Source organism: Hirundo rustica, chromosome 1 (assembly GCF_015227805.2).
Source record: "Hirundo rustica isolate bHirRus1 chromosome 1, bHirRus1.pri.v3, whole genome shotgun sequence".
Classification (NCBI taxonomy): domain Eukaryota; kingdom Metazoa; phylum Chordata; class Aves; order Passeriformes; family Hirundinidae; genus Hirundo; species Hirundo rustica.
The window spans coordinates 147,457,038-147,483,466 of record NC_053450.1 but is presented as its reverse complement, the minus strand read 5'-3'; the positions used below and the strand labels follow the sequence as shown (position 1 = coordinate 147,483,466).

At 40.4% G+C, this 26,429-nt stretch overlaps 1 protein-coding gene across 1 annotated transcript in view; it reads right to left on the bottom strand.

The window, feature by feature from the left end:
- The window catches only part of PTPRN2 (protein tyrosine phosphatase receptor type N2), a 637,318-nt gene that overhangs the window by 79,676 nt on the left and 531,213 nt on the right, over window positions 1-26,429 (bottom strand). The window contains exon 14 of the mRNA XM_040062696.2: window positions 5,619-5,813. Coding sequence (XP_039918630.1) covers window positions 5,619-5,813 — 195 coding nt within the window. The remainder of the gene's footprint in view (window positions 1-5,618; window positions 5,814-26,429) is intronic.

Genomic DNA, 26,429 nt, shown 5'->3' with positions numbered 1-26,429 from the left:
CCTGCCAGCATTAATCACCTCTGCAGCATCTGTGCCCCAGGCAGTGCACTGCACTCATGCCCTGCGTGCTGCTTCACTCAGATGTTCAGGGTGTATATGGATTAAGGTCAAGGTGGAAAGTACACCTGCTTCTAGCTCAGTACTATTTGTCCTTACATGCTGGAGCTTCTCTCTTCTTTTAGAGAAGTGTGTTTAGATGCCTTTTGCTCCCAGTTTTACTGCAGCTTTAGGGATAGAAGGAAGGAATTTCAGCAAGATGTAGTACAGGATCTAGCAAATACCTTTTCTTGTTGCAATGTGTCTTCAGTCACTCAGTTCTACACCCTTCCATATTCAACTAAAAAAAAATCTATAGCAGCTACCTCATAGAGCTCATTTTAAAAAGAATTCACTTCAAAAAACGAGAGTGAGGTGGAAATTGCTACGAAACCATCAGAAAGTTACTATTCAGAGAATACAGGACACCAAAATTATCAAAATCCCCCAGGTTTAGTCTTGGAAACTACTCCCTCCTCATTACCCTCCCCAGTCCTATGTTACCCAGGTTTTTCTGAGTTTTTTATTAGCCTTTTGATTTTCATAAATGGAGTCAGATCTTTTAGTTACTGTAGAATATTAGAGCAGTTCTTCTACCTTTCCCACAGAAGTAATATAAACAAATCCTTTGTTTTTCATTCTTTGTCCTTTGTTTGCATATTTCTAACCTGAAAACAATTGTAACTGACAATTGGTCTGGCCACTGAGGCTGAGGGGTGGAAACCCCAAAAAGCCAATCTTCTGCTAGACCCACAAATGTATAAAAGTAAAAGAATAAACAAAGGGGTCTCTTCTCTCTGCTCTTTCAGCTGGGAGCTGGATCAGAGGAACCTCTGCGAAAATCTCTTGTCTGCGTGTGATTGCTTTGTGTGTCTCGGTGACAGTCCTATAGCAATCCTGCCAGTGATTCAGCATCAAAACCAAAGTGGCTGCAAAATTCAGCACCTGGGGTTTGCCCATTTTAGCAGCACCAGGCCCCCAACCCATGTCCCCAGCTGAGGCGGTATCACCTTCTGGGACACAACTGTCCCAGGACTTTGACAGAAAGCTCTCATTTGAGGCCAACCTTCACTTCTCTGAGGTGAATGTCCTGGTTTTACAGGCAAAATGACAAAGACAAGGGGATTAAGCAGACTTACATCTCCTAGATAAAAGGCCATAGATTACAGGCTCTAGTTCATCTGTTCCCATCACCTCGTTTAGCCCAAGTATGAAACTTTATTTTCCTTCTGAAAAGTACATCATCACAAACAATCACATATTATTATTGTTTCCAATACATAAAGCAGTTTCATACCCTCTGGGAGAAGACTCCTCTGACTTCAGCTTACAAAAAATATTGAAAAAGACCTTTTGTAAATTCACACTTTCTGAAATTCTAATTTATGTATAATGCTCCAAATCTTGCACATCTGTCTTTACAAGGAAAAAAACCTGCAAAACACAGAAAATCCTGCAAAACACAGAAAATCACTTCTGCTTCTGCAAATTCCCTCTCTTGTATGGTATTCAGATAACAACCTCATAATGTTCTCATCAAAAGCATACATTCCCTACTCGCAGCACTGTTCTTCATTTAAAATCTCATAAAAGATTATAATTATTTTACCCCAAAAAGCATGGTAATACATGAAGCAGGTGTAGGATCCAATCCACCTTGGTGCTGAACTTGTGCTACAGCACAAACGAAAAAGATTTCTTCACGTAAGCTGCAACCATCAACTGGACTATGCAGGCACAAAGGAGGCATCTCAAGAGAAATCCACTCTTCTGCCGAATTCTCTGGAGGCCTTCATAGCCACCCGCTCACCTCATCAACTAGAGGGGGAATTTATGGACTCAAGTCAACATCAACACTTCATCAAGTGCCTAAATTATAGGAGCCCAAGTTAGGGAGACTAAATCTCTCCTGATCACCTTTAAAACCCCCTCTGGTTCTCTTGCTGGACTGCAAACAGAATTATCGGCCTTTATTAGAACTTCTCTCGTCAGCTGCAACACAGACATTCACATGAGAATAAAGTGGGTGGACATTTAAGTTCCCATTCTTTCCCTTGCTGTGACCTTCTGAGTGATGTTTCCTTGCAAGACCACTGGTGACCAAAATGAGGGCACACATCCTGAGCTGCTGCTCGTGCTGAAACCAGCCAGTGCCACAAACATGACTGCATTTAACATGCTCCTCTAATTATGCTTTCCAAAGCGCTCAGATTTTTCAGAAAGACGGAATCAAAATGTGCCATATGCGCCACCCTCCTGTTAGAAATGTGATGAAAAAGACAGTGAAAAGGGGGGGGAAAAATAAAAAAGCTCTGAATGTTGTTATTGCTGTCCTTCTGGGCCTCCTGAGCCCTGCCTGCTTCCTCCTGCCAAGAGCTCAAAGCACCTCGCGGTGCTGTCAGCAGCGCAGAGGCATCGCCTTTGCTGCACAGGGAAGGGGCAGAAATGCAGGATTTCTCCCTCCGAAGGCTGGTTTCAGTCTAAGTGAGGACACTGCCCCACAGCCACAGGGCTTGGAAGCCTCCTGGCTTCTCCACACCTCGAGCGCTATAAACAATGGGCTAACACTAAACCCCAAGCTGAGGGGACTTAGAGATGACTGCAGGTATGACTGATAGCATTTTCCAGCAAATTAAACAGCTTTACAGAAATATTTCTGACCAATGCTATCTCTGAATGAGATTACACGCAGTCATTCAGCAGTCACACACTTCTAAGCTAGTTTCATTAAAGTTTTATTCTGTTTATGAATCAAAATAAATTATTTCCTGCTGCCACTTTATAGAGTAATCCATTGTTTTCTTTTCTCTAGGGAAATCCCGGTCCCTTGGAGCAGGATGAGCAATAAGGACTGAAGAACCTTAGCTCAGCTAACTACACCTTCATTGCATATTGTAGAGCTCAAAAACACATTTACAGGCCTGTAAGTGCATTTACCCTGCAAAGCAGAGGGTATTTGCCATTCTTACTAGGCCTCTTCCTAATATTTCTCATTGCTTTTTTGGGCACTGAGATATTTTTCAAAGAAAATATCTATAAATTTAAAAGGTAAGAGGATTGTGGCAGAGAGAAATGAGAAGAACTGAAAAATGTCTTTTATTGAGTGGTGTAAAAGTTGCAAAGTCCATTTGTATCTGCAAGGCAAAGTGAGGAAGAGTTCACCTCTGGTGAGCTGTTTCTGTTGCTGAGGTCCAACAAGCCACAGCATCCCCAGAAGGAGAGAAATTCAGGTAAATAAGGTATTACAGAGATGTGCATTTATTTTTCAGCAGAACATAAACTGGGTCAGCTCTCCAGTTTCATTGTGACCCACGGTGACACAAAACATGAACAAGCCCAATCATCTGCTTCTGCGCTGTAGCTGAGAGACGCTGATCCTTCCATGTAAACCTAACCCAGCTTTGCCTTCAGCAAATCTTGTATTTATAGTTTAACTGCTTCTGTAAGTAAACATCCCACTGCCTGCCTGACCCTCCTATTAGGCTTGCCCTTGTAGCAAAGCTAAATGCATCCTTTCGATGCTGCCACATATTTTCTTCCCAACTGTATCATCTGAGCCCATTAAGAACAATTTTTCCCCATCCTGTATGCCACAGGATATATGCAGACTCCCCTGAATCACTGATTTTTGTTTGTTCAGGTTAGACTTAACAAATGAACTGTTTTTCCTCTCTCGGTGTGGCTTGCACTCTCAAAACACGACAGCATTTCTTTACCTTCCTTTGAACCCTCATCATCGAAGATACATCTGCTGTTAGATAGTTAACACATGCATGAGTTCGTCCAGGGTTAAACAGGATTGACTGAATTATGGACACTGAACACCGTAACAGTGGTCTTGACCAATCTATTTTTTAAAGTTTATTTACTGCCATATGAAGACAATTCTTTCTTGCAATTTAGCAGAAATTTGCAGAGCCAGAATAAGTGGTTCCCATATGCAACTTTCTCTACTTAAAGCACGAATTGAGATGCTTTTTTTGCATTTCCCAATAATGCCACTGAAAACAATTTTGCTCAATTTGAAGCAGTTGAAACTGTTTGCAAATGCAAATGTTAAATGCGTATTTCCATCTACATAGGAATTTTTGCTCTTATTTCCACACAAATATATTGCATCAGAACTTCTTGAACCTTGCCTCAAAATCTGTACTTATTTTGAGGTTAGGTAACTGGAGATGTTTGGGATTCCCCATCCTCCCCCTGCCAGCCCCCAAGTATTTTACTTAACTATGAAAGGAAATCAAGTGAATTTTAATTACAGTTAGGCAAAAGTGGAACAGTCAAAACAGTAACAAATGGAACAACCCTTTCAAACTGCACTTGTCTACCAGATATTAACATAATAATTAATTACTTTTGGAGGGGGGGATGGCAGAGATGTATGTAGTTGAGATGATATACTCTGAGGAAGCATCCGGTTTAAAATCCTGCCCTGTTTTTGCTCAGTTTTATAGCTGACTTGATCAAGGCTGAAGGAGGTCAGTAACTTGGCTGAGGTCAAATTAGGTTTTTGGGTTTTGCCTGCCTTCATTCCTTGCTCTGTTATGTGAGGTTGGCTTGTAAGAACTTGAAAAATGCTTCAGGAGATACTACTTTCAAATATAACCCCAGAAAAATAAAGAAGTTTAAAAATTATGACCCCAAAGCATGGCAAATTATCAACTGGAAAGGGAGTTTACTTTAGGTAAAAGCAGAAGTCAAATATATAAAGCAAAGTAACACAACTTTTGGTCAAGTTCTTCACCACCACCTAACTTCCACTCAGCTAACGTCAATGCACTCTAGCGAGACAGTAAATATTTAAAGAAAGATGAAAATAAGGCACAAAAAAAGGAGGATTACTCTACAGCTCTCCCAGCAGGACAGAAACAAGCTCCAGCAGTCCCAACCACTGGACTCTGACTCTTACATACAAAAAACTCTTCCTGTGTCTATCTCCTACACTGACACTGGTCTCAAGCTGTGCTTGGAAGTAACCCAAGATTTCCAACATAGACTCCATCAATAGAATATATTTGGATCATTTCAAACATGAGAAATCCAGCTTGGAAGAAATTCATCCAAGGACAGAAAAAAAAAAAAAAAAAAAAAAAAATCCAGGCAAGGCTCAAAATTCAGATCCCTTTTCTTTTCTAAGGGTGACAGAACAAATTGTTCCATATCACATATCTCCTTCTCAGCTCAGATACCTCCACACATCGGAGACACATGAGAAAAAGCAGTGAGCTGATCAGAAACTTTGCAGCTTTCTTCAGTTGTCCAAGCTGAGGTAAACATAAATAAATAGGACAAGAGGACAGCACAAGTCTTTTTTTTTTTCTTAAAAGCAAGCATGCAAACAATTCATGTGTCCAAGATAAAAGAATTTTCCCAAGAGAAGAAAAACAAAGATACAATGAAAAAGAAATGGAAATAAAAATGCCTTTAGTTTTAATTATACGAAGTTTGAAGCTCAGGAATATTTTCCACCTGTGAAAAGACATCTTCCCTGTCTTCTAAAGCTACCTCTTTCCAAAACCTGCGCGGGTGCCTGAAGTTCTGCGGCGATTTCTCGTGCCACGAAGACCAAAGCGCCTTACCAGGATCATGTGACCGGTGGAGATGTCCATGTTGGACTGGACGGGCTCCTCACTCCAGGACGAGGTGCTGCTCCGGGCTGAGGGGCTGGGGATGGGCCCATCACTGAACTGAGAGGAAACGCTGTTTATTCGGGAAGAGTGCAGCGGCTCCGGGCGATCAGAGGTTTTCACTGCCATGCGCTGGCGGCATAGCTCCTACAGAAAGAGAGGGAGAGGAGGAAACAACCTACTGTTAAGAATAATTACAGGATAGAGTCTACTAAAGACGTATGATTTACAATATGTTTCCAGGGCTGGAAGTGTTTTCCCCCTCGCTGCAGTAATTTTTGGGCGGCTGTCTGTTCTGTTAAGCACAGCTACAAAGGGATGCTCAATGAAATTACTACACGATGACTACCCTAACCTTTCAAAAGTGCAATTATGATTGCGCGCACATCTTCACACAGATAACCAAAAATCGTATTCTGGAGCTTGACTCCTCTAAGAGATGTGTTTTTTTTCTCCCCCTAATATCGCCCCGCGTTCTGCAAAGCCACTTTTGAACCACACGACCTCCTGAAATTAATGGGGTTGCACAGGAGTAATTGAGAGCACTGCTTGGCCCTGGATATGCAAACTCAGCAAGCTCAAGGCAGCTGAATTGATGTGCTCTCCAGTGTAAATCCTAGTTGATAGATGCCTCATTTCTCTTCATTAAAATAGCAAACTCGCAACACTTCCTCCCTGATGTGGGGCAGAGAGGATGAAGAATGACATTAACGAAGAATAAAAGCAGAAATCTGTCATTGTATTGTTTAAGCAGCTTTGGCGAAGAAAGGAAATTCAAGCTATCACACACACTAATGCAAGTCATGTTGAAACACCAAAATAGATAGCACTGGGAATACGTATTTTCAGTTGCTCTCATGCATAGAATTCGTGCAAATATACAGAATTCTGGGTAGGTAACAGAAAATCCTCCTGGTAAAACCAACTCCTGATAGTATAAAATTCTAATTCTCACAGAATGAGCAGACCCACAGTTACAGTGTCATGTTGTAATGCTGTTAGAATCAGCTGTGGTGGTGAGATCACAGACATTGTAATAAAGTGATTGTTTTTTTAACATATGACTATTGACCATGAGAGGTCCTTGGCTGCCTGTGCCACACAATGAGACAGACAAGTCTATAGGATGTGGCAACGCTGCACACATGGTGTGGGTACACATTTGTCTCAGATTACTCATTCTGCACAGACGAGTACTAAGAGCACAATCTCTTGCCTCAGGCTAACAAAACAATACAGGCTGAAAAATTCATACCATTGGAATGCCATGGCTTCTGTTTTCTTATTCATTGATAATTTAGTTGCAGCCCAAGAGCCATCAGTAGGATGATCTGAAAACCATTATCTATCAACTGCAATAAAATCTTCTTTTCAGACAGGAGTTCAAAATATAACTTAAGACTATGTTTGGGGCTTTTTTTAACGTTGCAAACTTTAGGACACTGAAGGGGGATCCTAATCCATGCAGCAGCAAGCATTCAAACAAACTCCCTGAAACCACTGTATTGATGTCTATCAATGTCACCACACTGTCATGTGCTAACAAGAGCCTCCTCTTGCTACCATATGACAATGATTAAAGCACCTTCAAATATTCTTTTCTGCCCAAACTTGTCTTACTTGCCATTAGAAATGCTTATGTGGACTATTACTATTTGATGGTGTTTAATACAACATGTGTGTGTGTGTATATAAATGTATGTATGCATATACAAATTAGGATACACAGATGAAATTAGTATAATTTATAAAAAGGACATAATTCACTGTCTATTACAAAAATGCAGTCAAAAGAAGCTTGGGAAGCAGAGATTACTACATGGCATCAGTCATGCCATTACTACCTGACTCCATCACTGCATTTTTGTGTATTTATTAATTTTGTCTAGGCCATGAAAGAGTTTTCCTAATTTTTACCAAAGGTAGGGGTTTCCCACACTAGAGTAGTATGTATTCTGTCACTAGGTACTTTTGTAGTTTCCTACTAACCTTAATATGAAAAATATTAGAAAAATAAATTAATTTTCAAAAATGCATTTAATTGAGTCACAGACATCAGTGTTAGGTCAGTTAAACTATCAGTATTAAACACAAGACTTCTTAATAAAGGAAAATACGTCATTGTATCTCTTATTTTTAAATACAGGAACAAAGAAAAAATCTATTTTTCTCCTTTTCTCTGGAGGATCACACACTTCATAAGAAAAGATAGCAACAGTCCACAATGACGATTACTAACCTCAGAATGACCTTGCAGTAGTGTAATTTCAAATCCCTGCTTTTAGCAGATTTTGGGAAAAGTATAACACAGCGGAAACTTTTTAGACAGAAAAATAAATCTACAGAAAACCAAAAAGCTGCTCAGATGTTTAGGTATCAACCATTCCCAGAGGGAATGGTTTACTGGACTAAGCAAAAGCATAATAAGTAAAGGTATAAAAATAAGAAGTCTATCACATAACTGCTAGAAGGATGTGTCTTCTGGCTAGCATGCCATGTGGCGTTGATATGAATTTATTATATTCTAATAGACATCCTGCCACTTGACTCACCCCAACTCTGTGCTAACAATAGCATTTGTACTCAAACAGGATCTTTGTTTTTAAGTTGATCTGTTCCTGCTGTTCATATCCTGACTCAAGTCATAATCCTCTGCTTTTACAAGTGGTTGCTGTGGAAAGGATTATAGAGCGCTGCTAACAAAAAAGAATTGAGATCAAGCGATCTCTAAGAAATTCATGTACCATTTTTACATGAATTATAATGACAAAAGAAACAGTATTATAGACAACTGGTTCTGGAATAGATTAACCTCTAACCAAAAAGAACTTTTTGGACATAAAGTATTTAATATGTTACTAAGAAATGTTTTAAAATTAAGTTTAATATGTTCATGGTCCTCGTGGAAGAAGGTGAAGTTGAGAAACATAACAAATTTAAATACGTTGAAAAAAATGTACCTGATCTCAAATATTAACATATTTCTTTCCTGACATATATAGAACCAAACCAATTATTCCCAGAGCTGCTGTAACTGTCAAATACCTCAAACAAAGCAACCACGTCACTACACTCTGCCGTAAAAAACGTTTCATGTAAACAGGAAGGTCAAATCATAGCTGAAGCAAAAAACCCACTAAATTTCTTGATTGCAGTTTTAAATCTCCATCACAATGGGTTTTCCCCTGCCTGTAAACAGAAGTTTTTGGTTTGAATTTATTTCCAGATCATCCTGACATCCCTTGACAGCTCTTCCTTCCCCCTCTCCCATCCAGCCCAGCCGTGGCTGAGGACGCAGCCCCCTCCCCTCACACACATCAGCCACCTCAGGACAGCTCCAGCTCCTGCTTCTCCAAAGCCACCTCTCTGTTAGCCCAACCATTCCAGCTCCCACTTGGGTTTCCAGGCTCGCCCCGCAGGGATAACACGTTCCAGACCGCCACACATAAAAGCTTTGATGCATGGGGTGTTCTGGGGAGCCACAGGGGTCCCTCCAGGACATACGGACAAAGGACCCGCAGCTCAAAGCAGGGAAATGTCTTTACGTGGGATTTGGCCTCGAGATGGGTCATCAACGTTCCCTTCCTAGGAAAGGCATTGGGAGTAGTGGGGTCTCAGGGGGGGGTGTTTCACACCATCCCATGGCACTTACTGAGCTGGCATCTCCTCACAAATGCACAGAGCCCTAGCTGGTTCAGACCCTCATAAACACAATATCTGTTACCTGGGCACTCCTCTGCATGCTCAGGTATACTCTGCCTTCCCCTCCAAAATCTTCACTCTCACAAGCATTCTGCAAATCAGCCACTTACCAAACCACAACTAGAATTCAAACTTGACTAAAATGTCAAAGCTTCATACTGTGAGAAAGACATGAACTGTATTTCTTTATTGCCTCAGCCATTAAAAATATTTTCTAAAAATGAATTCAATTTACTGCTGCATTTCTATATTTAGCAGAGTGGCTGAGGCTATTTCTGCCATGCTGCGACTCAGTAATGTCTAGCCATTGTTTGTGTATACTTCGAGATCCATTCTTCATTTAAAAACATCATTTACACCTAAAAAAGCAACCATAATGCATACAGTGAAAGATGAAGAAATGATCCTCCTGACCTTCAGGCTATGATCTAATGGATGGGTTGGACATAAACATTTATTTAAAAGGTAATTTGAAGTTTATGACATTATTTCCCACCACATGGGAATTGCTATCATACTGAGGCACTTACTCTGTTTTTTATTTCCCAACATTTATTATCAAACTTATATGGTGGTCACATGCAGTACGTAATGGAGAAGTAATATCGCTGTATGACAAAAACTGCCATAACCAAGATAAATATTCTGTAAATAATGTTGAGTTAAATGAGTTCAAAGTACTGCACGGTGATCATCTGCAGTGAGCTTTTTATTTGACACACAATTGATAACCTTAAACAAACCATAAACAGTATTCTTGGAAACCCCCCAGTTGTCTTCATGATGAGGTTCTAAAACGTCCCTAATACTTGGCTGTCCACACAGACACCGGGAGAAGCACGAACTGCAACTATTTCCTCAGGTACAACAAATAGAGTCTCGAATTCATTCACACCACTAGTGAATGAGCCACTCTGCAGCATAAATGTAACTTATCCCATTCAAAGAAGGACATTAAGAGACTCGCTGCACCTCCTGGACACGACTGGGAGCCAGTCTTGCCACCAGTCTCTGCCAGCCAGTCTTTGTTAGGAGGGTCTCTGAACCTGAAGAGGTAAGAAACTCTCCTCTCAAAACAAGAAGGCATCATGACAAGTCTGTTCAGAAATGGAGCCCCCAGATACCTGCCCAGGCTGGTTTGGAGATGTGACTTGCTTACCTGCACAAGGGTCACCAGCCAGTGACAGGAGCTGCATCTTCTGCCACGTGGCTTTGCAATGAACAGCAACCACTGGTGTCACAGAAGGGTAAGAGAGCAAAAGGGAACTCACAGGAATTTCTACCTGTCGTCTACTGGAAAATCCACTTAAGCAAATTGTAAAATCCATTGAAGCCACACAGTTTACTGAAATGTTTGGTTTTAGAAGTATAAGTATACGCCCTGGTAAGGATTATGAGTACAGGTAACCATAGAACTAAAAAGCAGATGTAACTAAGGCTAATGGGTAATACTGAATCTTTTTCCTTGCTTTATTTGGAAAAATGGCATTTAAGAACCTCAGGGTGACACAGCACAGGCAGGAGAGCTGACTGGAGCATCCCAGTTAAGAGATGGCCAATGCTCACCTCAGCTTTGCAGTCACTAAAGACAAGCCATTCCACCTCAACACTGCCTCCAGAGAGGAGAATTGCAAATACTTAATGAAAATCCTTTAAGCAATTCCTTCAGGTATTCCAAATCCAGCCAGTGACCACAGCACATGAATCATTCTCTTCTAGCTGGTACCAGGAGCATGATAAATGTTCAGTACAAAGCCAACGAAAGTAGCTTCGTATCTAAAACACTGCTCTTCTTCCACAGCCACTGTCACCTCGGATCTGACTACCAAGAGATCTGGGATCTGAGGGAAATGTCAACTTTTTAGTTTATTTAGAAAAAGAAGTGTAATTTCATTACTATAGATCAATGAAAATAATCTGTTTTTTAACTGATCCCAAAATTTGCACAAAATCAAAAATTAAGTCTAGGAAATAGGACTAACACTTCCATGCCTTAAAGAATATTTTGTTTAGCAAATTAAAATGGAAATCACTTGAGTTAGAGAAACAAGTGTGGCACAATTATTGTAGAATTAGCAAAATATAGGAGAGAAGAAAGCTTTCCATGGATAATTATTAAGAAAATGCAGAGACACTAAACAAAGAAATTACTGTTTATTAAAAGTGATAGCTGAGTGTACACCAAGCCCTTCCAACCTGACCTGCCTAATATTCTATCAATCAACAAACAAATCTGGTTAAGCAGGCATGATCACAAGAGCGCTGTGTTAATTTTATATGTAAAATGAACATATTTCACAGAAATTTTAAATTAAAACGCTGACGCTTAAGTCTAAATGATTCAAGGCTACACCTCTTAATAAAATGTATAATGAAGATTAAGAATATATGTAATCTATATGTTAGGTATGAAGGAATAAGACCTTTAAAATGCCTTTTTTTTCCCCTCTCAGCTTTAATATACTTAATTTAACAGTAGTCTCATTCTCCCTTTTAGGAGGAATTATTCACAGGATGAGCTAAGGTCTGCATGTACAACCTGGATTTCACTGTTCTGCGATGGATAGAGTCATAAGACAATACGATTTAGAAAATGAAAAAATAAGGTAAGTTCTTTTTTTAACAAATGAATCTAGGACTATAAACACCATTATTCTCTAACTAAATTTGCTTAGTTTTACTACAGGGTGAAGCTAAACTCATTTGGCTGCCTTTGTTTTGCCTTTGCATACTTGATAAGCTTGCAGGTGTTATAAATTTAACTTTAACTTATTTACTGTATTTGTAGCTTTGGGGATAATTACAGCTTTATTACCATTTACTTTTGAGTTATTGAAACATACTTGTAAGCTTTTGCTTAATTTTAGCATGCTTTTTGTCCAGGAATAAAAGAGCTCTTTCCAGCTATGTGGAATATCTGCATGTGCATTTTCTATCGTTATCAGAAAAGGCAACTATATCTGATATCTCTGGCCCTTCAGAAAAGGGATAAAGGTATATATTGTTCGAGAGTAATAATTTGAAAGACACAGCATCAAACATAACATTACACATCCATACTCTGGACAAGTCGTTTTTTTCTCGACTTGTATCTGATAGCTCTTGGGAGGAGCAGAAATTAAAAATATATATATATATATATATATATATATATATATATATATATATGTATATATATGTATATATATATATATAAAAGAAGAAAGTAAAATACATTTCTTTGATTGTCAGGGCAGTCTTCATGTATCCAGTTCAGTTTGTTATCTGCCCTCTTGTACCACATTTTGTATATCTGAATATAACTCCGAACCTTGGGACCGGGGAAGGGGGGATTGCTTTGTTTGATTTTTAAATCATCTAAAACTCAGGAATGCTGTTTCTTTTTGAGAGCATCACAGCCAAATACAGACATGAGAATCATTCTCCTAACAAAACCTCGAAGTTGATTACGGCCTGTGAAACTTAAAATTTCAATTATTTTATCACAGTGTGTGTCTCCAGGTGATGACTCATGTAATTTCGATTCCCTTTTCCTCCTGTACACAAAGAAAGTCGAGGCCATGAAGAAAGGGAAAGGCAAAGAAAACATGGGTAACTTTAAATGGAAAATGACTTTTCCTTTTTTTTTTTTTTTTTTTAAATTCCTTAAATTTCTTTGTTTTATTCCCTCTCCTTAAGTTCAAACATTTGCACAGTCTTATCCTACCAAATCAAACTAAATGCTATCATGGTCTTGTACTCATCTCCAAGTGTCCAGCAGACATTAAAATTCCTTGCTTGCACAGATCCAAAGGTGCTGTATATGCAATACAGCTGGAGAAGATATTTTCCCTTTCATTCTTTCAGCAACCTCTTAACAATGAAGTAATCTGAATAGTCCAGAAGCTCCTGAAGGAGACAGACACCTCCTACATGGCTCACACTGCCAAGGAAGACATGACAGCATAGGTCTAATGATATTTCTCTGAAATAAGGATAATATTGTCCTGCAATCCATGCCAGGAAAGCACATGTATTTTTGGAGATAATACTGCTTTCCAGAGGGTCAGTGAAATATGAAGAACCATGTTTAGGTTACTCGGCTGAGCAATGTTTTCCTATACAAAAATACAAAAGACCACTGACTGGGGCTGCGTGACAGTTTAGAGCCTTTATTTCTAAAAGTTTTGTGAAACAGTTGCTGGATTAAACAGGACTGCAGCACCCCGGTCTTCACCAACAGGGGACACACAAAGGAAGGTCCTGATTCTTTAGATTGATTTGAAAGAGTATCTTCCCTGCATGATGACATCATGGTGGCTTCCCTAAGAATTTAAAGGGACAACCTGGACGACTCCAAGGAAATCAGTGTCTGCTTCCAACAGGATATATCTGCAAACTGTGTACCTGAAGGCACCTGAGATCTGCTGGTGTAAAAGCACACTTTTTTTTTTTTTTTTTTTTTTTTCCCCCTCCAGGTTGTTCCTGACAATGTCAGAGTTTTACTGACTTTGCCGTTCAGACAACTGCAATTCTGGAAGTGATGGTACATAAGATTGACCTACCTGCAACACACCCCTCCCCCCCTCCAAAAAAAAAAAAAAAGTGCTTTCAGTCAGTGCTGGTTTCTAAAGTGCATTTCCCACATTTCAGCTGTGCCTGCATGTAACGTTTTTATGGGTATATGAGAATATGGCAAGTATGAAGCTGAAAGAGGAAAGACTTCTTAAAGGAGTAACCAGAGAGATAAAAAAAATGACATCTCAAACGAACTTCACCTCTGCCATGCTTTGTTCATCTTAACTAACTCTAATACATGCTCACGAGGGCACAGCTGCTCCTTAATGCGCAAAATTCACAGCGAATTCACCTCTTGCACAGCAAGAGCCACACAGCACAGTATGGGTTACAAATAAACCAAAGCAACAATGGAATTAACCTGAAAGGCTCTGCAGAACCACGCGCAAATCCATCATGTATTTTGACTTTTGTCTAACCCACCCAAAGCCCGAGCAGCTTCCAGCAGATGCCAGCGCTCTTAAAGATAACTGCCACAAATGTTTCCTTTCTCACTCCCAGCGTTTATAGTTGCCTGGGGCCCAAAGTAGGCAAAAAATGCAGTCCCAAGACAGCTGTAGTTTCTCAGGAAAGCTATACATTAAGGCTGTGTAGTCCACTATTTTATTGCCCTGCAGGACTGAAAACAGGAGATCATTTCTGCTAGAAATAAGAATTCCCAGCATCCAGCAGGACTCAGCGTGCACTTCCAGCCTGGAGAGAAACAAAATAGCCACTGGTTTACGTCTAAAAATGTTATTTTACCCCACTGCAAAGATGAGTATTGCTTCTCCCTAAGTCTGTGTAACTGCATTCATGGTAACACTTTCTAAAAGCAGTCAGAGAAAGAGGGAAAGTCCTAAAAACCTCAAATACTTTCTGTTTTTTTTTTTTTTTTTTTTTTTTTTTTTTTTTTCTCCACAGAAAGCAGCCATACACCAGAGGTGATGCAAGGATAAAGGAAGTATTTACCAAAGATGGCCATGAGTGATAACATTTTTTTTGTATCATCTATCATGACAGTCAAAATTGCCAGTCATTACTCCTTCCTGATTTGAAAACTAAACTCACTGCTTTTCACCCATTCTCCACTGAAAAAAAATATTAAATCCCTCTTCAGCTCTGCTAGGAAGACCAAATGCAAATTTAGTGCACAAGTGTTAAAAAAGGATCTATAAAGAACAAAGTTGCTACTAAGTCACAGTAGGTTATTAAGAGACAAATCTTTAGTAATACAGAGACACCCTATTAAACTACAGGAAAAAACAGTATGTACGAGTTTCCTCGTGTCTCTGAGTACAGACATTCTTTCTATCACACGTCACAGAAGTCTTCAAGGATTAAAAAAATGCTCAATATTTCTATACTTTCACTGCATTAGTGTCATAGGAGATATTGGAAAAACTAACAGGGATTTAATTCTTGGTACTGATGGTCAGAGATAGAGACCTCATATTGTGGAGAAGACAGCAACAACAAAAAAACACGCAACAACAGCCAAAATGCACAATTTCTCTTGGGCTGCCCCACGTCTCTCTGTACAGCTGTGCTCTCAGCTGGGTCAGTGTTGTGCCCTGGCCAGAAGAGAGCTGCAGCCCTTTCCACTGTCCCTGACCTATCCCATGGCACGAGTTCCACTAAACACCCAGGAGCAGCAGCAAGGGATTAGTTAATGTGTGTGTTTGCATTCAGAGAAAATTCAAAGACTTCTCTGGCCTTTACTGAGGTTCCTGATTTTTTTTTTTTTCCCAACCCATACAAGCACAGGGGGTCACTGCTCCCCCTTGGACCTCTCCACCAAGCACCAGTTTGTCTGCAAGATGCACCAAAGGAACAGCACAGGAGGATAAGTTCAAAGTTGGCCCATTTCTTCAATGGCAACACTTCATACCTGGATTATTTTAAGACCTGAGGCATGAAGCTACTGGCATCTTCTAAAACATTATTAGATGTTTTATCACAGAATATTTTTTCTCATGAGGCTCCTTTGGTTTTTGAGATACCTGCTAACAGCTTGTGCATCAACAACATTCTGCAGAAAGTGTTGCTTGTTGCAGTTGTGTTCTGCTGATAGCTTTTCTTCTACTCATCTTTTATTTTACATACTTAATATAACAGAAAATCTTTGCCCTGTAGTGCTTGGCCAAAGGCAAAACAAAAGTTTTACTCTTTCTTCAGTTTCTCATTCTATATACCTTTTTTTTTTTTTTTTTCTTTTCTATACTACTACTTGCTACTGTTTTAGAAGAAATAATCTGTCTTTTCAATCTCTCTTCATATGAATTTTCCATGCCCTTAATCATTCTTGTCACCTTTCCCTTGCTCCCTCCATTTCTGCGTTGTCTCTTTGGCGATGGAGTGACCAGCACTCGCAGAAGCCTCGAGCATTGATTTATACTTAATTAACTTCTAAAGCCCTCAAAGAAGCAAACAGAATTCGTAGTTAACAATGCCTGCAGAGCAATTGAGTTGACCCAGAACTCCAAAAAGAAGCTGAAATTTGGAATAGCTTGCTAGGCAGCCCTTATAGATGATTTAACTTCACACCCAAGTGCATTCCAGTGAGGTTAACTTGGAACTGCAGTTCTTTCTTTTGTTCTTGGGGGTCACAATACACAGAATTTACATGCTCAAATTCCCATGTTACTATACATACATATTGTTACCACACAGTACAGAGGGAGATGTATGACATAATTTCCCTATATAAGATAAACTTGTGTACATTGTTTTTCTCACAAAAATACACTCAGCTCCATCACATTTCTCCTTCTATCTGATGTAAATAACCAGCAACTGGCATCTTGTGCTGTGAGCCACTGCAGCAAAACCTCTTCCAGCAAATCACACCATTTCATTCCACTCGAGGCACTTTTCTTTCCCAGAAAGCCAGAATGAACTCCAGCTGAGAAACTAAAAAAAGGTAAAATCCAAGTTTCTTTTCCCCACGCTGTCAGAAAAGCACCAACATAGCGAATTTTACCTTTTCATCTTTCCCTCGTTCTTTTCTTAGTAGTTAGTGGGCAAGATCAGTGTCTCCAAAACGCGAATATTCTCCCCAAATAACTTCTTAGGACCAGGGGGATGCTGAGACCAGCAGTACCAGAAAATGGGTGGTGTTGGCCCTTAGGGCTCTAGTGCAGCCCACTTCAAACCAGGCACCTCTGCTGCTGTCAGCGTGACCAAGGACAAACCTCCCTTGCACAGCTCCCCAGGTCAGACCACACGTGATGAGGGGAAAAAGAGTGATTTCAACCAGCCAAGCTAAGCACGTAATCCCAATACCAAAAGTGAGTTTTATCAGGATAATGTTGAGCTGTTCTCACTTTGGAGAGCAAGATCAGCCATTTCTGAGATCTCTTGAGAGGCTGCCAGAATGTGGTTCTGCAAAACAACAGCAGTCCTATGTAAAAGGAAAAAGCTGGAATCATCAAGAAGCCTGCAACTATGTCAACTAGACAGGAAAACAGAAAAATAAAAACTGCACCGAAAATCAACAGTGTTTTTCAAGTATGAAAGATCAGAAATGTGTAAAAACTACTGCCCTGACCAAAATCTGTGCTTGTTCAGAATGCAGTCATCTCAAGCAACCATCAATAAAACATCACTCATTTTTCTTTAGCAAAAAGTACAGAAACTGGTCAACAAAGCTAGAGAAAACCTCATGAATTTTCTCCTCTGGATAAACCACTTACCCTAAATTTGATTTTCTCCTATTCAAAAGCTATTCTCTCTCACTCTCCAAATTAATTTTGTTTCTTTGAAGGATTTAGCTTTTAGGAACATTTTTTTACAGTCTCCCTTCTTCAGTCTTGATTTGGTTGTTTGCAAAGAATACAAGTGATGAAAACTGAAAGCTGGGAGCCTGAACTGGACTGGGAAGAGCTGCAGGAATGCCCCAACTGAATTAAAGTACAGGGACAGACACAGATGCTATTAGAGCTTAGAACAAGTCACAAAAAAAAAACCCCTGAACAAAGAAGTTGGGTGAGCTGTCTCAGTCTTTTATCACGCCTTGCTGGTGTGCATTAAATCACTCAGGTTGTCTTTTACAGTTCTCTAAACTGCTAGAAAGAAATTTAGATCTCTGTTATGCACGAAATTACAAGAGAAAGAAAATATCTTGGATAGAAGGCCCCCATCCCTGGAGCTGGAGCTTTTTTTCTGTATAGAGGAAAGAAATTTGGCCTCTTGTCCAGCCAACACAAATGACATCCTCAATGTCTGACTTGTTGTAGCACAGCACACAGGCCTTCCATGGATCTCCTTGCCCTCACCTGTCAGGAGGCCCTTTGGGATGACGCCTCTCACTTGTGCCCTTAAGAAGACTGGAGCATCCCTGCTCCAGGAGAGCCCCAGCCTGTTCTACCCAACCTTATCTCAAAGCTTGTATCACAATCCAACAAGCAAAACTGCAGTCCACTCTGAACCTTCCACTTGGCAACATCCCTCCGAGAGTCCCTGCAGGCAGAGGAAAGTGGAGGATTTGAGACTCACCTCAGCTCATCCCACAAAGCAGCACAAACCGTCCCACACCTGCATGGGCTGGCCAGAGGAAAACCCCCGGTGGCTGCGGTCAGCCTCAAACCCTTCCAAAGGGGAAGCACCAACACGGTGCAGGAGGGACAAAGGCCCTTGGAGGTGAGGTGTTGGTGGTGTGGGCAGGACACAGACCTGCTCTGCGCACACAGCCAAGCACGGCACAGCCTCCCTGCACGTGGGGAGAAGGAGAAAGGGAGCGACACAGCATTCCCTGCTCCTCCTCCCTTCGACTGCCCGCCCTGTGAGACTGGGGCGCAGGAGGAACAGATGTACCAAGAAGCAAGCAGTAGGAAGAATGCTTTTATAGACCTTACAGGCTGCAGAGGATAAACTGCAACCTGTTCCTGCTCACAGGCAACATGGTCCTACAAGAACGGACAAACCTCATCTACCACAGTTCTTTATGCATACAAAATTATTTCCACTCCCTTTCAGAGGCCCAGGTATAAGATTTATCCTGAAAAAACCCAAATCCAAATCTCTCCAGTTAAAAACTTTTAAAAAAAGTATTTTTTTTTTTCTCCCAGTGCAGCACTCTGGAGGAATATGAAAGGATCAGCGAGCCAGATTGCAGTGTTAGCTGCTGAGCATTCAGAGAATATACAATAGAAGAATGTGTCAAATCTGAAACATGATAACAGAGCTGCTGAAAAAGAAAAAGGAAAACCCTAAAACAGAAAAAAGGGTAGAAGTGTGTAGGAAAGACAGGCCTGATTATCCTCTACATTACATGGGAGAGAAAAAAAAAAAAAAAAAAAAAAAAAAAAGCCACTGAAGACAGTATAGTTATTCCAGAAAGAGACTGGGACACTTGAGATGATGTACAGCCTGGGACTGCAAATCAAATACTCTCCAGCCCATTAGGCAAGGCTGTGGTTATCTTTGGCTTCTTTATAACATACAGGCACTGGGATGTAATCAATTTACCAGGGGGAGACAATCCATTGTACTTATCCAGAACCAGCCCACACTCAGCTGGCAAACAGCCTGTGGCACCACAGGGATGGGTGAAAGGAGTTCTGAAGCAGGAGCAGAATGCTCAGGAGCTGGATCCTCAGGAGCAGGAGCCCTGAGGACAGGGAGTTAGGCCAAATAAAAGCAACAGGAATTCTTACCCTCTAAAACCAGGTGGCTATAGCCATATTATTAATAAAACTGCCTGTTGAGTGCATTTATCTCTTTTTCTTTGTTTGTGCTTATTCTGTTAAGAAATTGGGGAAAGTTGGGTGGCCTGACCTGAAATGGTGCCAAGACCATTTGAAATATTTACTGGTTTAATTTACCAGGCGAGATGCAGCCTGCAAGTCCAGAGCAACCTCCAGCACATTTTCTAAGAAATGCCTGTTTGGGTAAGAACTCTGGATTTCCCATTAATTAAAAATGAGTCACTAACTTAATTTCATCTCTTACTATTTTTACTTAGCATTTTCTCACATCCTAGATATACAGAAATTATACTGTGGGATGCTTGGGGCACATTTGTCCTTGTTTCACTAAACACCAAGCTCAAACACAGTACTCTTGAAAAACAAATAAAGCTGGCTAAGAGGAGAAGGTCAGCATCACCATTTCTCTGCCACTTTGAACTAGTCTTATGCAGAAAAACGGCCAACTACTTGAAAAACATAGTTTTTTTATGAAAATGTAGACCTGCATGGCACCTTCTCATCCAAACACTCCAGGACTCCAGGACTATAGGTTCATTTTCCTTCCACACCTGTAAAAATATAAGGAGTATTTTACTCCTAGGTGTTGCTGCACTGCCACTGGTGCAGCAGCCCAGGGTCTGCGCTGTGAAGGTGAAACCTTCTCTGGTAAGGGCGAGTCCATTTCTCCAGCACTGAGTAATTCACAGAAGTTATTCAAGTAGGTAGGAAAAGGCTGGAGGAGAGCCATCAGTAATAAGCCCAGTAGGTCCCTTTCCTATGGCCCGTGTGGCTCTCCCAGGGCTGCCCCTCGGCCATGCTATGTGCATGGAGCAGAGGGGCAGAGCAAGGACAGGAGGTGACAGGAGGTGACAGGAGGTGACAGGAGGTGACAGGAGGTGACAGGAGGTGACAGGAGGTGACAGGAGGTGACAGGAGAGCCCTGCTCCTCGAGACACATACCACAAGCTCAAATAAAGACTTCCAGAAGCGCCCTCTGAAATCTCTGCCATCAAGCTCCAGCCCTTAAGATGGGCATTCCTCATTGAGCAGTATTTCAAACACACCCCAATTGGTTTGTATCCTGATTTATTGACCAAGCAAGTTTGATAAATTTCTGCTGATTTATAAATTCTTATAGTATTTTGGAATGCTATTTGGAACACTGCTACCATTTAACTCAACCTGACGGCTACCACAGGAAGCAAGGTTAGGGAAAAACAGAATCCACTGCACCACAGGAATTGTGGATAGGTCTGAACACTAATCAGATAAAAAACTGACTACAAGTTAAATCCGATTTGTACACATCATGTTTTGCTTCATTCTGCTTTGGCCATCCGCTGTCTGACTTCAGTGAAGTGTTTAAACATAAGGCAAATTCTTCTTTCTAATCACTTTGAAACACTCCCCCAGACTTTTCTCCTGTCCCAGACTTGCTATGTGCGACTACAGTGAATTCTGTGTAGTCACACATATTTTGTACACTGTGAAAACTGTCTCACCTTAAAGTGGTTTATGTAACTACTGTACATACAAAGTATCTGCAGGTTCCTGAGAATTTATTCTGAGACAAAATGCTAATCAGAGACAAAATTGTTCATGTAATACACAATAAGCAGACTTAAACGGACAAGAACACTGTTCTAATTCATATACCATGCCGTGTATGTTATATCACAAACAATTACAGTTTGTCCTGTCGCTTTACACAGCCACGAGATGATCTCTTTTTGCCTCTTTCAATAAGGACACAGGAAAAGAAAAGATTAAAAATGCAGTATGCCCTTTGTTTTCCCAGAAGAGAACACAAGCAAGCCCTTCACAGCACTCTGCCTTAAGGCAAAATTTTCATCTATCCAAAATCTTTACAAAATGTATTCCTTCTGAAATGTTTACTAAATACTCATGTACTGAATAACCTTATCCTCAGTGATATCTTCTGTGCTTAAATGTACAAGGGTCCTTGAAAATTAAGTTTTATAAATATAGAAGGCAATAAATACTTTATGGTAGGGATTATCCCCAGTTTACTGGCTTTCCTTCGTACTAAAGGTGATGTTAATTGGAATATTACTGAGAACACAATAAACGAAAAAAGGAAAATTTTCCTTTCCCTCTCCCCCTGCCTTTACTTAGTCCACAAAATTCCAGTTTCTAAGGAGCTGATATACAATATTAGTATAACATTAAGGTCTAATATTATAATAACAAGTTTGCTTTTGAAATTCAGTCTAGAGTGTAAAATATTAAGCCACATTAGAGGTAATAAGTTATCTGTATTTAAACACACAAACCATGCATGATGGTTAAGCAAAGGGTTTGTTTCCAGCAGATCCTTTCATCTGGAGCCTTTTAAAATATTTGCAGCAAAATATTTATTGTAATTGTAGCAACTAGTGTGTTCTTAACATCCCTAATAAAAAATACCAGCGGGATCAAATCTGTAAGAGCACAGAGAAGTTCTTAGGGGCTTTGAATCCAGCAGGATCATGTAATTAATAAGACTGCATTTGACAAAGGAATATATAATTTATACATAATACAATACATGTAATAATGTAGAATTTAACATATAATTTACAATTATATGCCTGCCAAATCAAGGTAATTGGACAAGTTTTTAAAACAGCTGATGATGTAAGCCATCTGCATGTAACCTTGAATACTTCAGGCAGTTTAAGAAAGAACTTCACTGTAAACTGTTTGGTCTTTTCCTCCTCACTTTTTAGAGGAAGTCCTTTTGGCTGAGATGAAGGAAAATTAAAAAGAATGTTACTGACATAAAATATTAAAAGGCGAGCTTGCTGAAGCCAGCTTCAGAGCATTTTAACTTCTGCCTTTTAATTCCATTATGGGCAAGGTTTTGCTGAGCATTATCAGTGATGCAGAAGACCACGCCCATAGGAAAGTTCTGCGGTGCAAAGTATAAAATATGCTGATGATTTAACAAGCACACCCCAGCGTTCCCCACACAGGGGTCAGAAGCCAGGGTTCAGCTGGACTCACAAATACATCACCCTGAATCAAACAGAGCATCCCTAAATCGTAGCAGTCACTACCACACACTCATTACATTAATAAATTGCTCGCTAATGGGAGCAGTGACAAGTAAGATGTGCACTTAGTGGCCCTGTTTGCTGCCCGCTCCTGATGCCTGAATGCCCGTTTTTCTCTGGGTTATGTTCCAAAGTCTTCAAAGTGCATGAAGAAAATCTGCTCAGTGCTGTGAAATAAATCAAAGAACGTCTGCTGAAAATTCCTAAAACGCTTCTGCCCTAATCTCCTGGACCAGAGAGTGGGCTTGCAGAATGCTAAACTTGCTTTTCAAAGAAGATCAAAGCAACGCCAGCGACAATTAAAAGCAGGGGTGCAGGTGCGCGCATGCGCGGGGGCTCCGCGGAGGCACCCAGAGCCTCTTTTTAGTCATCCCTGAATGCTGCCGCTGACTTATCTAATCATTACACGTGTGGTTTGAAAGGACAAGGAGATGTGCTTGTGAGAGACACAAAAACTGTCCGCCTTTATGTGTAAAACGTAACACTTTATGAGACACGCTATTTCCATTAATTTTGAAAAGCTCCTCAGCTACTGTCTAATTAAACCAGCGTGCAATTCTGTTGTTTAGTGATTCAAAGATAAATGAAGTTGCAATTGCGTATATGTCCTTTCTCCCATGACTTAGTCTTTCAATAGGGTTTCCCTACTTCAAACACTTTGAGGGGCAGCTGCTTGCCTTACCCAACACCTGAACAACCAGGTTTGGCAACTTATCAGGAGCACTGCAGCGATTTAATTTGCCTGCTTCAACTTTTATACGGTACTCGTTGTCCTGCCTAAGACAGGTCCCCTCTTCATGCAGTTACACAAGAGATACTTGTGTTAGTAGCTAAGTGTAAGGAGTGTTCGTGCCTGAGGGAGGATGATGCTGCATGACAAGTGCTACGCCTCCAGTAGCGGGGGGGAGACTTAGCAGCCAACCTGCTATTTCCCTGATAATACGGTTTGTCTGTTTTCCCCTTCTCAAGACGGCATTTCACTGCACAAACCAGAAAGGGAAGAAAAAAAATAACCCAAGCACCCCCCAAAAAACAGCCAGGGGAAAAAACTCTTCAAAGTTCACAGGATGAGTAAGGAAGGAGTAAAACCCTGAATGAACTCTCCTGGCTGAACTGGGTTAGGATGAAAAATGTTTCTGCTAAATGCTGAAAATTTAGGTCAGTCTTGTTTATGTGAAGACATAAACCACTGACATTTTGAGAAGCATGTGAATCGAAGTGATATTTCTGTGTTCTCCCTGAATCACATTGGGCCACAAGGCCCTTTTATACCGACCAATTTCTCCCCCTTCAAATTAAAAAAAATAAATCTGAATTGTCATGTCAGCTATAAGCAGCAACACATTGGAGTACTGTGCTTTAAAGCCTAGTGGCAGCAGCCCCTGAAATATTTCATATTTTTAAAAACATTGAATTAAATGAGTGGCTACTTGGGAAACATAACAGAGGAGAACCAAGTAGGTACAGTTTTGAAAGACACCTTTCCCATATTAATACAGGTTACATTGTCCCCCTACAAGTATCAAGAGAAGATGAGGGAAAAGAGAGTGGATACCTTTCTGAGACCTATTTGATGTTATCCAAAACATGCATCACACCAGATACCCACTACAGTTAACACAGCTCAACATAAGGCGATTCTGACAATGCAAGTAGGCTCAATCCTATTTCTCTTCAAATCCATGTGAATAGTTTATTATATACATACCCAGGCTCAGTTATTCATTTTTATAAAACGCTACTTAGCAGCATCAAAAATGCCTGAGCATTTTGCCTGCCTGTACTAGGGCTTCCTACTGCTGCCATTGAAACAAATGGCAGAATTCCCATTTACTTCCATGGGAAGAGAGCCAAGCTCTAAGAAACCTTTGTGTTTAAGGAAAAACATTTTTCCTCCCACTCATGACTACAGTTCCCCTGAAAACCCAATGGAACTGTTTAAGAAGTCAGGTGGTTAGGACTGGGCCCAGAGGTCAGGAACAAAGAATATTAATACAGTCTTGCTATTGAAAAAACTGAGCAGCAACCTCGAAGCATTGTTGTTGTTTTTAAAACAGAAAATGTCATTCTCAGATCTAAATATGAAGATTTAAAAATATATATAAATCTGTGAAGAAAAAAGGAAGCACACATTTCATTTAGTGTCTGGATTAGAGATTCTTATTAAACAAACCGAGCTCATTATAAAATCAATATCAACCACTACACTCCCAGGAGAAATGGCAAAAAAGGTCACTCCAAGAAATTCAAACAATTTTCCTGCTGGAAGGGCACGATTTTAATTACAGATACTATTAATTAGAGCTGTCAGTAGGAAGATTGTCCTGTTAATTATCACAAATTCAGTTTCAAGTGTGGTTTTGGAACCTGGAGGGCTTTTCGAAAAAATTAAGAATTCCTGTATTCACAATAAACGGAAAAAAAAGCCTACCTATTGCTTCTGCACTTTAAATAAGCCAACAGCAACTCACCTATTGAAATAAGAAAAATATTTATGGCAAACAAAACTGATAAACTGCTGTTTTGTTCATACTTTATCCCAGAGAACACTCCTCTTTTTGTCTAGAGTAAATGCTCTTGCTCCCACTCAGTCTTGCTTTGGAAGTCATTAAACGCAAAGATGTAATTCAATGATTTTTTTAAAAGTAAACATTTCTTTGAAAGTGAAAACCAAAACCATTCCTGAAGATACTAATGGTTAAAGAAACATTCATATTTATTATCCTGTACTTAATTCTCTCTAGACTCAGCCTTGTGGAGATATACTTAATACATTACATCTTTAACATCTAAGAGGTACAGACAGACCCAAACTTTGTGAGGAAATATGAGTTTATTCCCATATGACTCTCAGCTGCCAACTTGAATCTATCTCAGCTCCAGGATACAGAAAAGCCAGAATGTCTGATCCTAAGCAGAACAAGAAAGTAAAATAAAACTTGACAGAAAAGTGCCATTAGCGAGGCACTATGGGTGCACAACAGACAGAGATACTACGGAGACAATGTTTACACGTTCTCAGATTCTTTTTCCTGGTCACACTCCAAATATTTTTGGATAGCAGACCAGGGCTGTCTGGTATATGACCGTAACACACGCACTACCACACCAAGAAATAAGTGCCATATGATCTAAAACAAACTTCAGGAAGATACAGTGTCTCTCCACCCAACACTTTTGAAACTGAAAGAGAAAGCTTGAGGTTTCTGATTTATTTCCGAGAAGCTGAGTGCAGTCCTCCAGCATTACTGGGCACACATCTGCTATCATTGTTCTCCTAGAACGAGTCCTGGTTTACCTCCCATCTATCAGCATTAGATTTCATTTTATCTGAATAATGGCACAAGATGGCAACAGATCGGGTCAAAGGCTCTTTTCATATCAGACCTTGAAGAAGTCGATTACTCAAGAAGAGAGACATCTTCAGATAACCGTGCAATCCATTCCTCATAAATGTTAAAGATTTTTTGTTATTAATAGTGGCAGGGGTGACAGATTATGGATATTAACGTTATTTTTCTGAGCATTTCAATGGCAAGGGCTGCATTTTTTTTTTTTTTTTAATGTTTCTAATTAGGCACGAATTTACAGCAGCTACCAGAATAGCCAAGATTAATACCCAGTAGTAAAAAGCTGCTGCACGGAATCCGCGGGACAATGAATGGAACGGGGGCGGCAAGGGTCGGAGACGAACCCACCCCCGCGACTCCCAAGGCGAGCAGGGCCCCCCCGGGGGTCCGCGGGCAGCGGGGCAGGGCCGGGGGAGGAGAGCTGGCTCC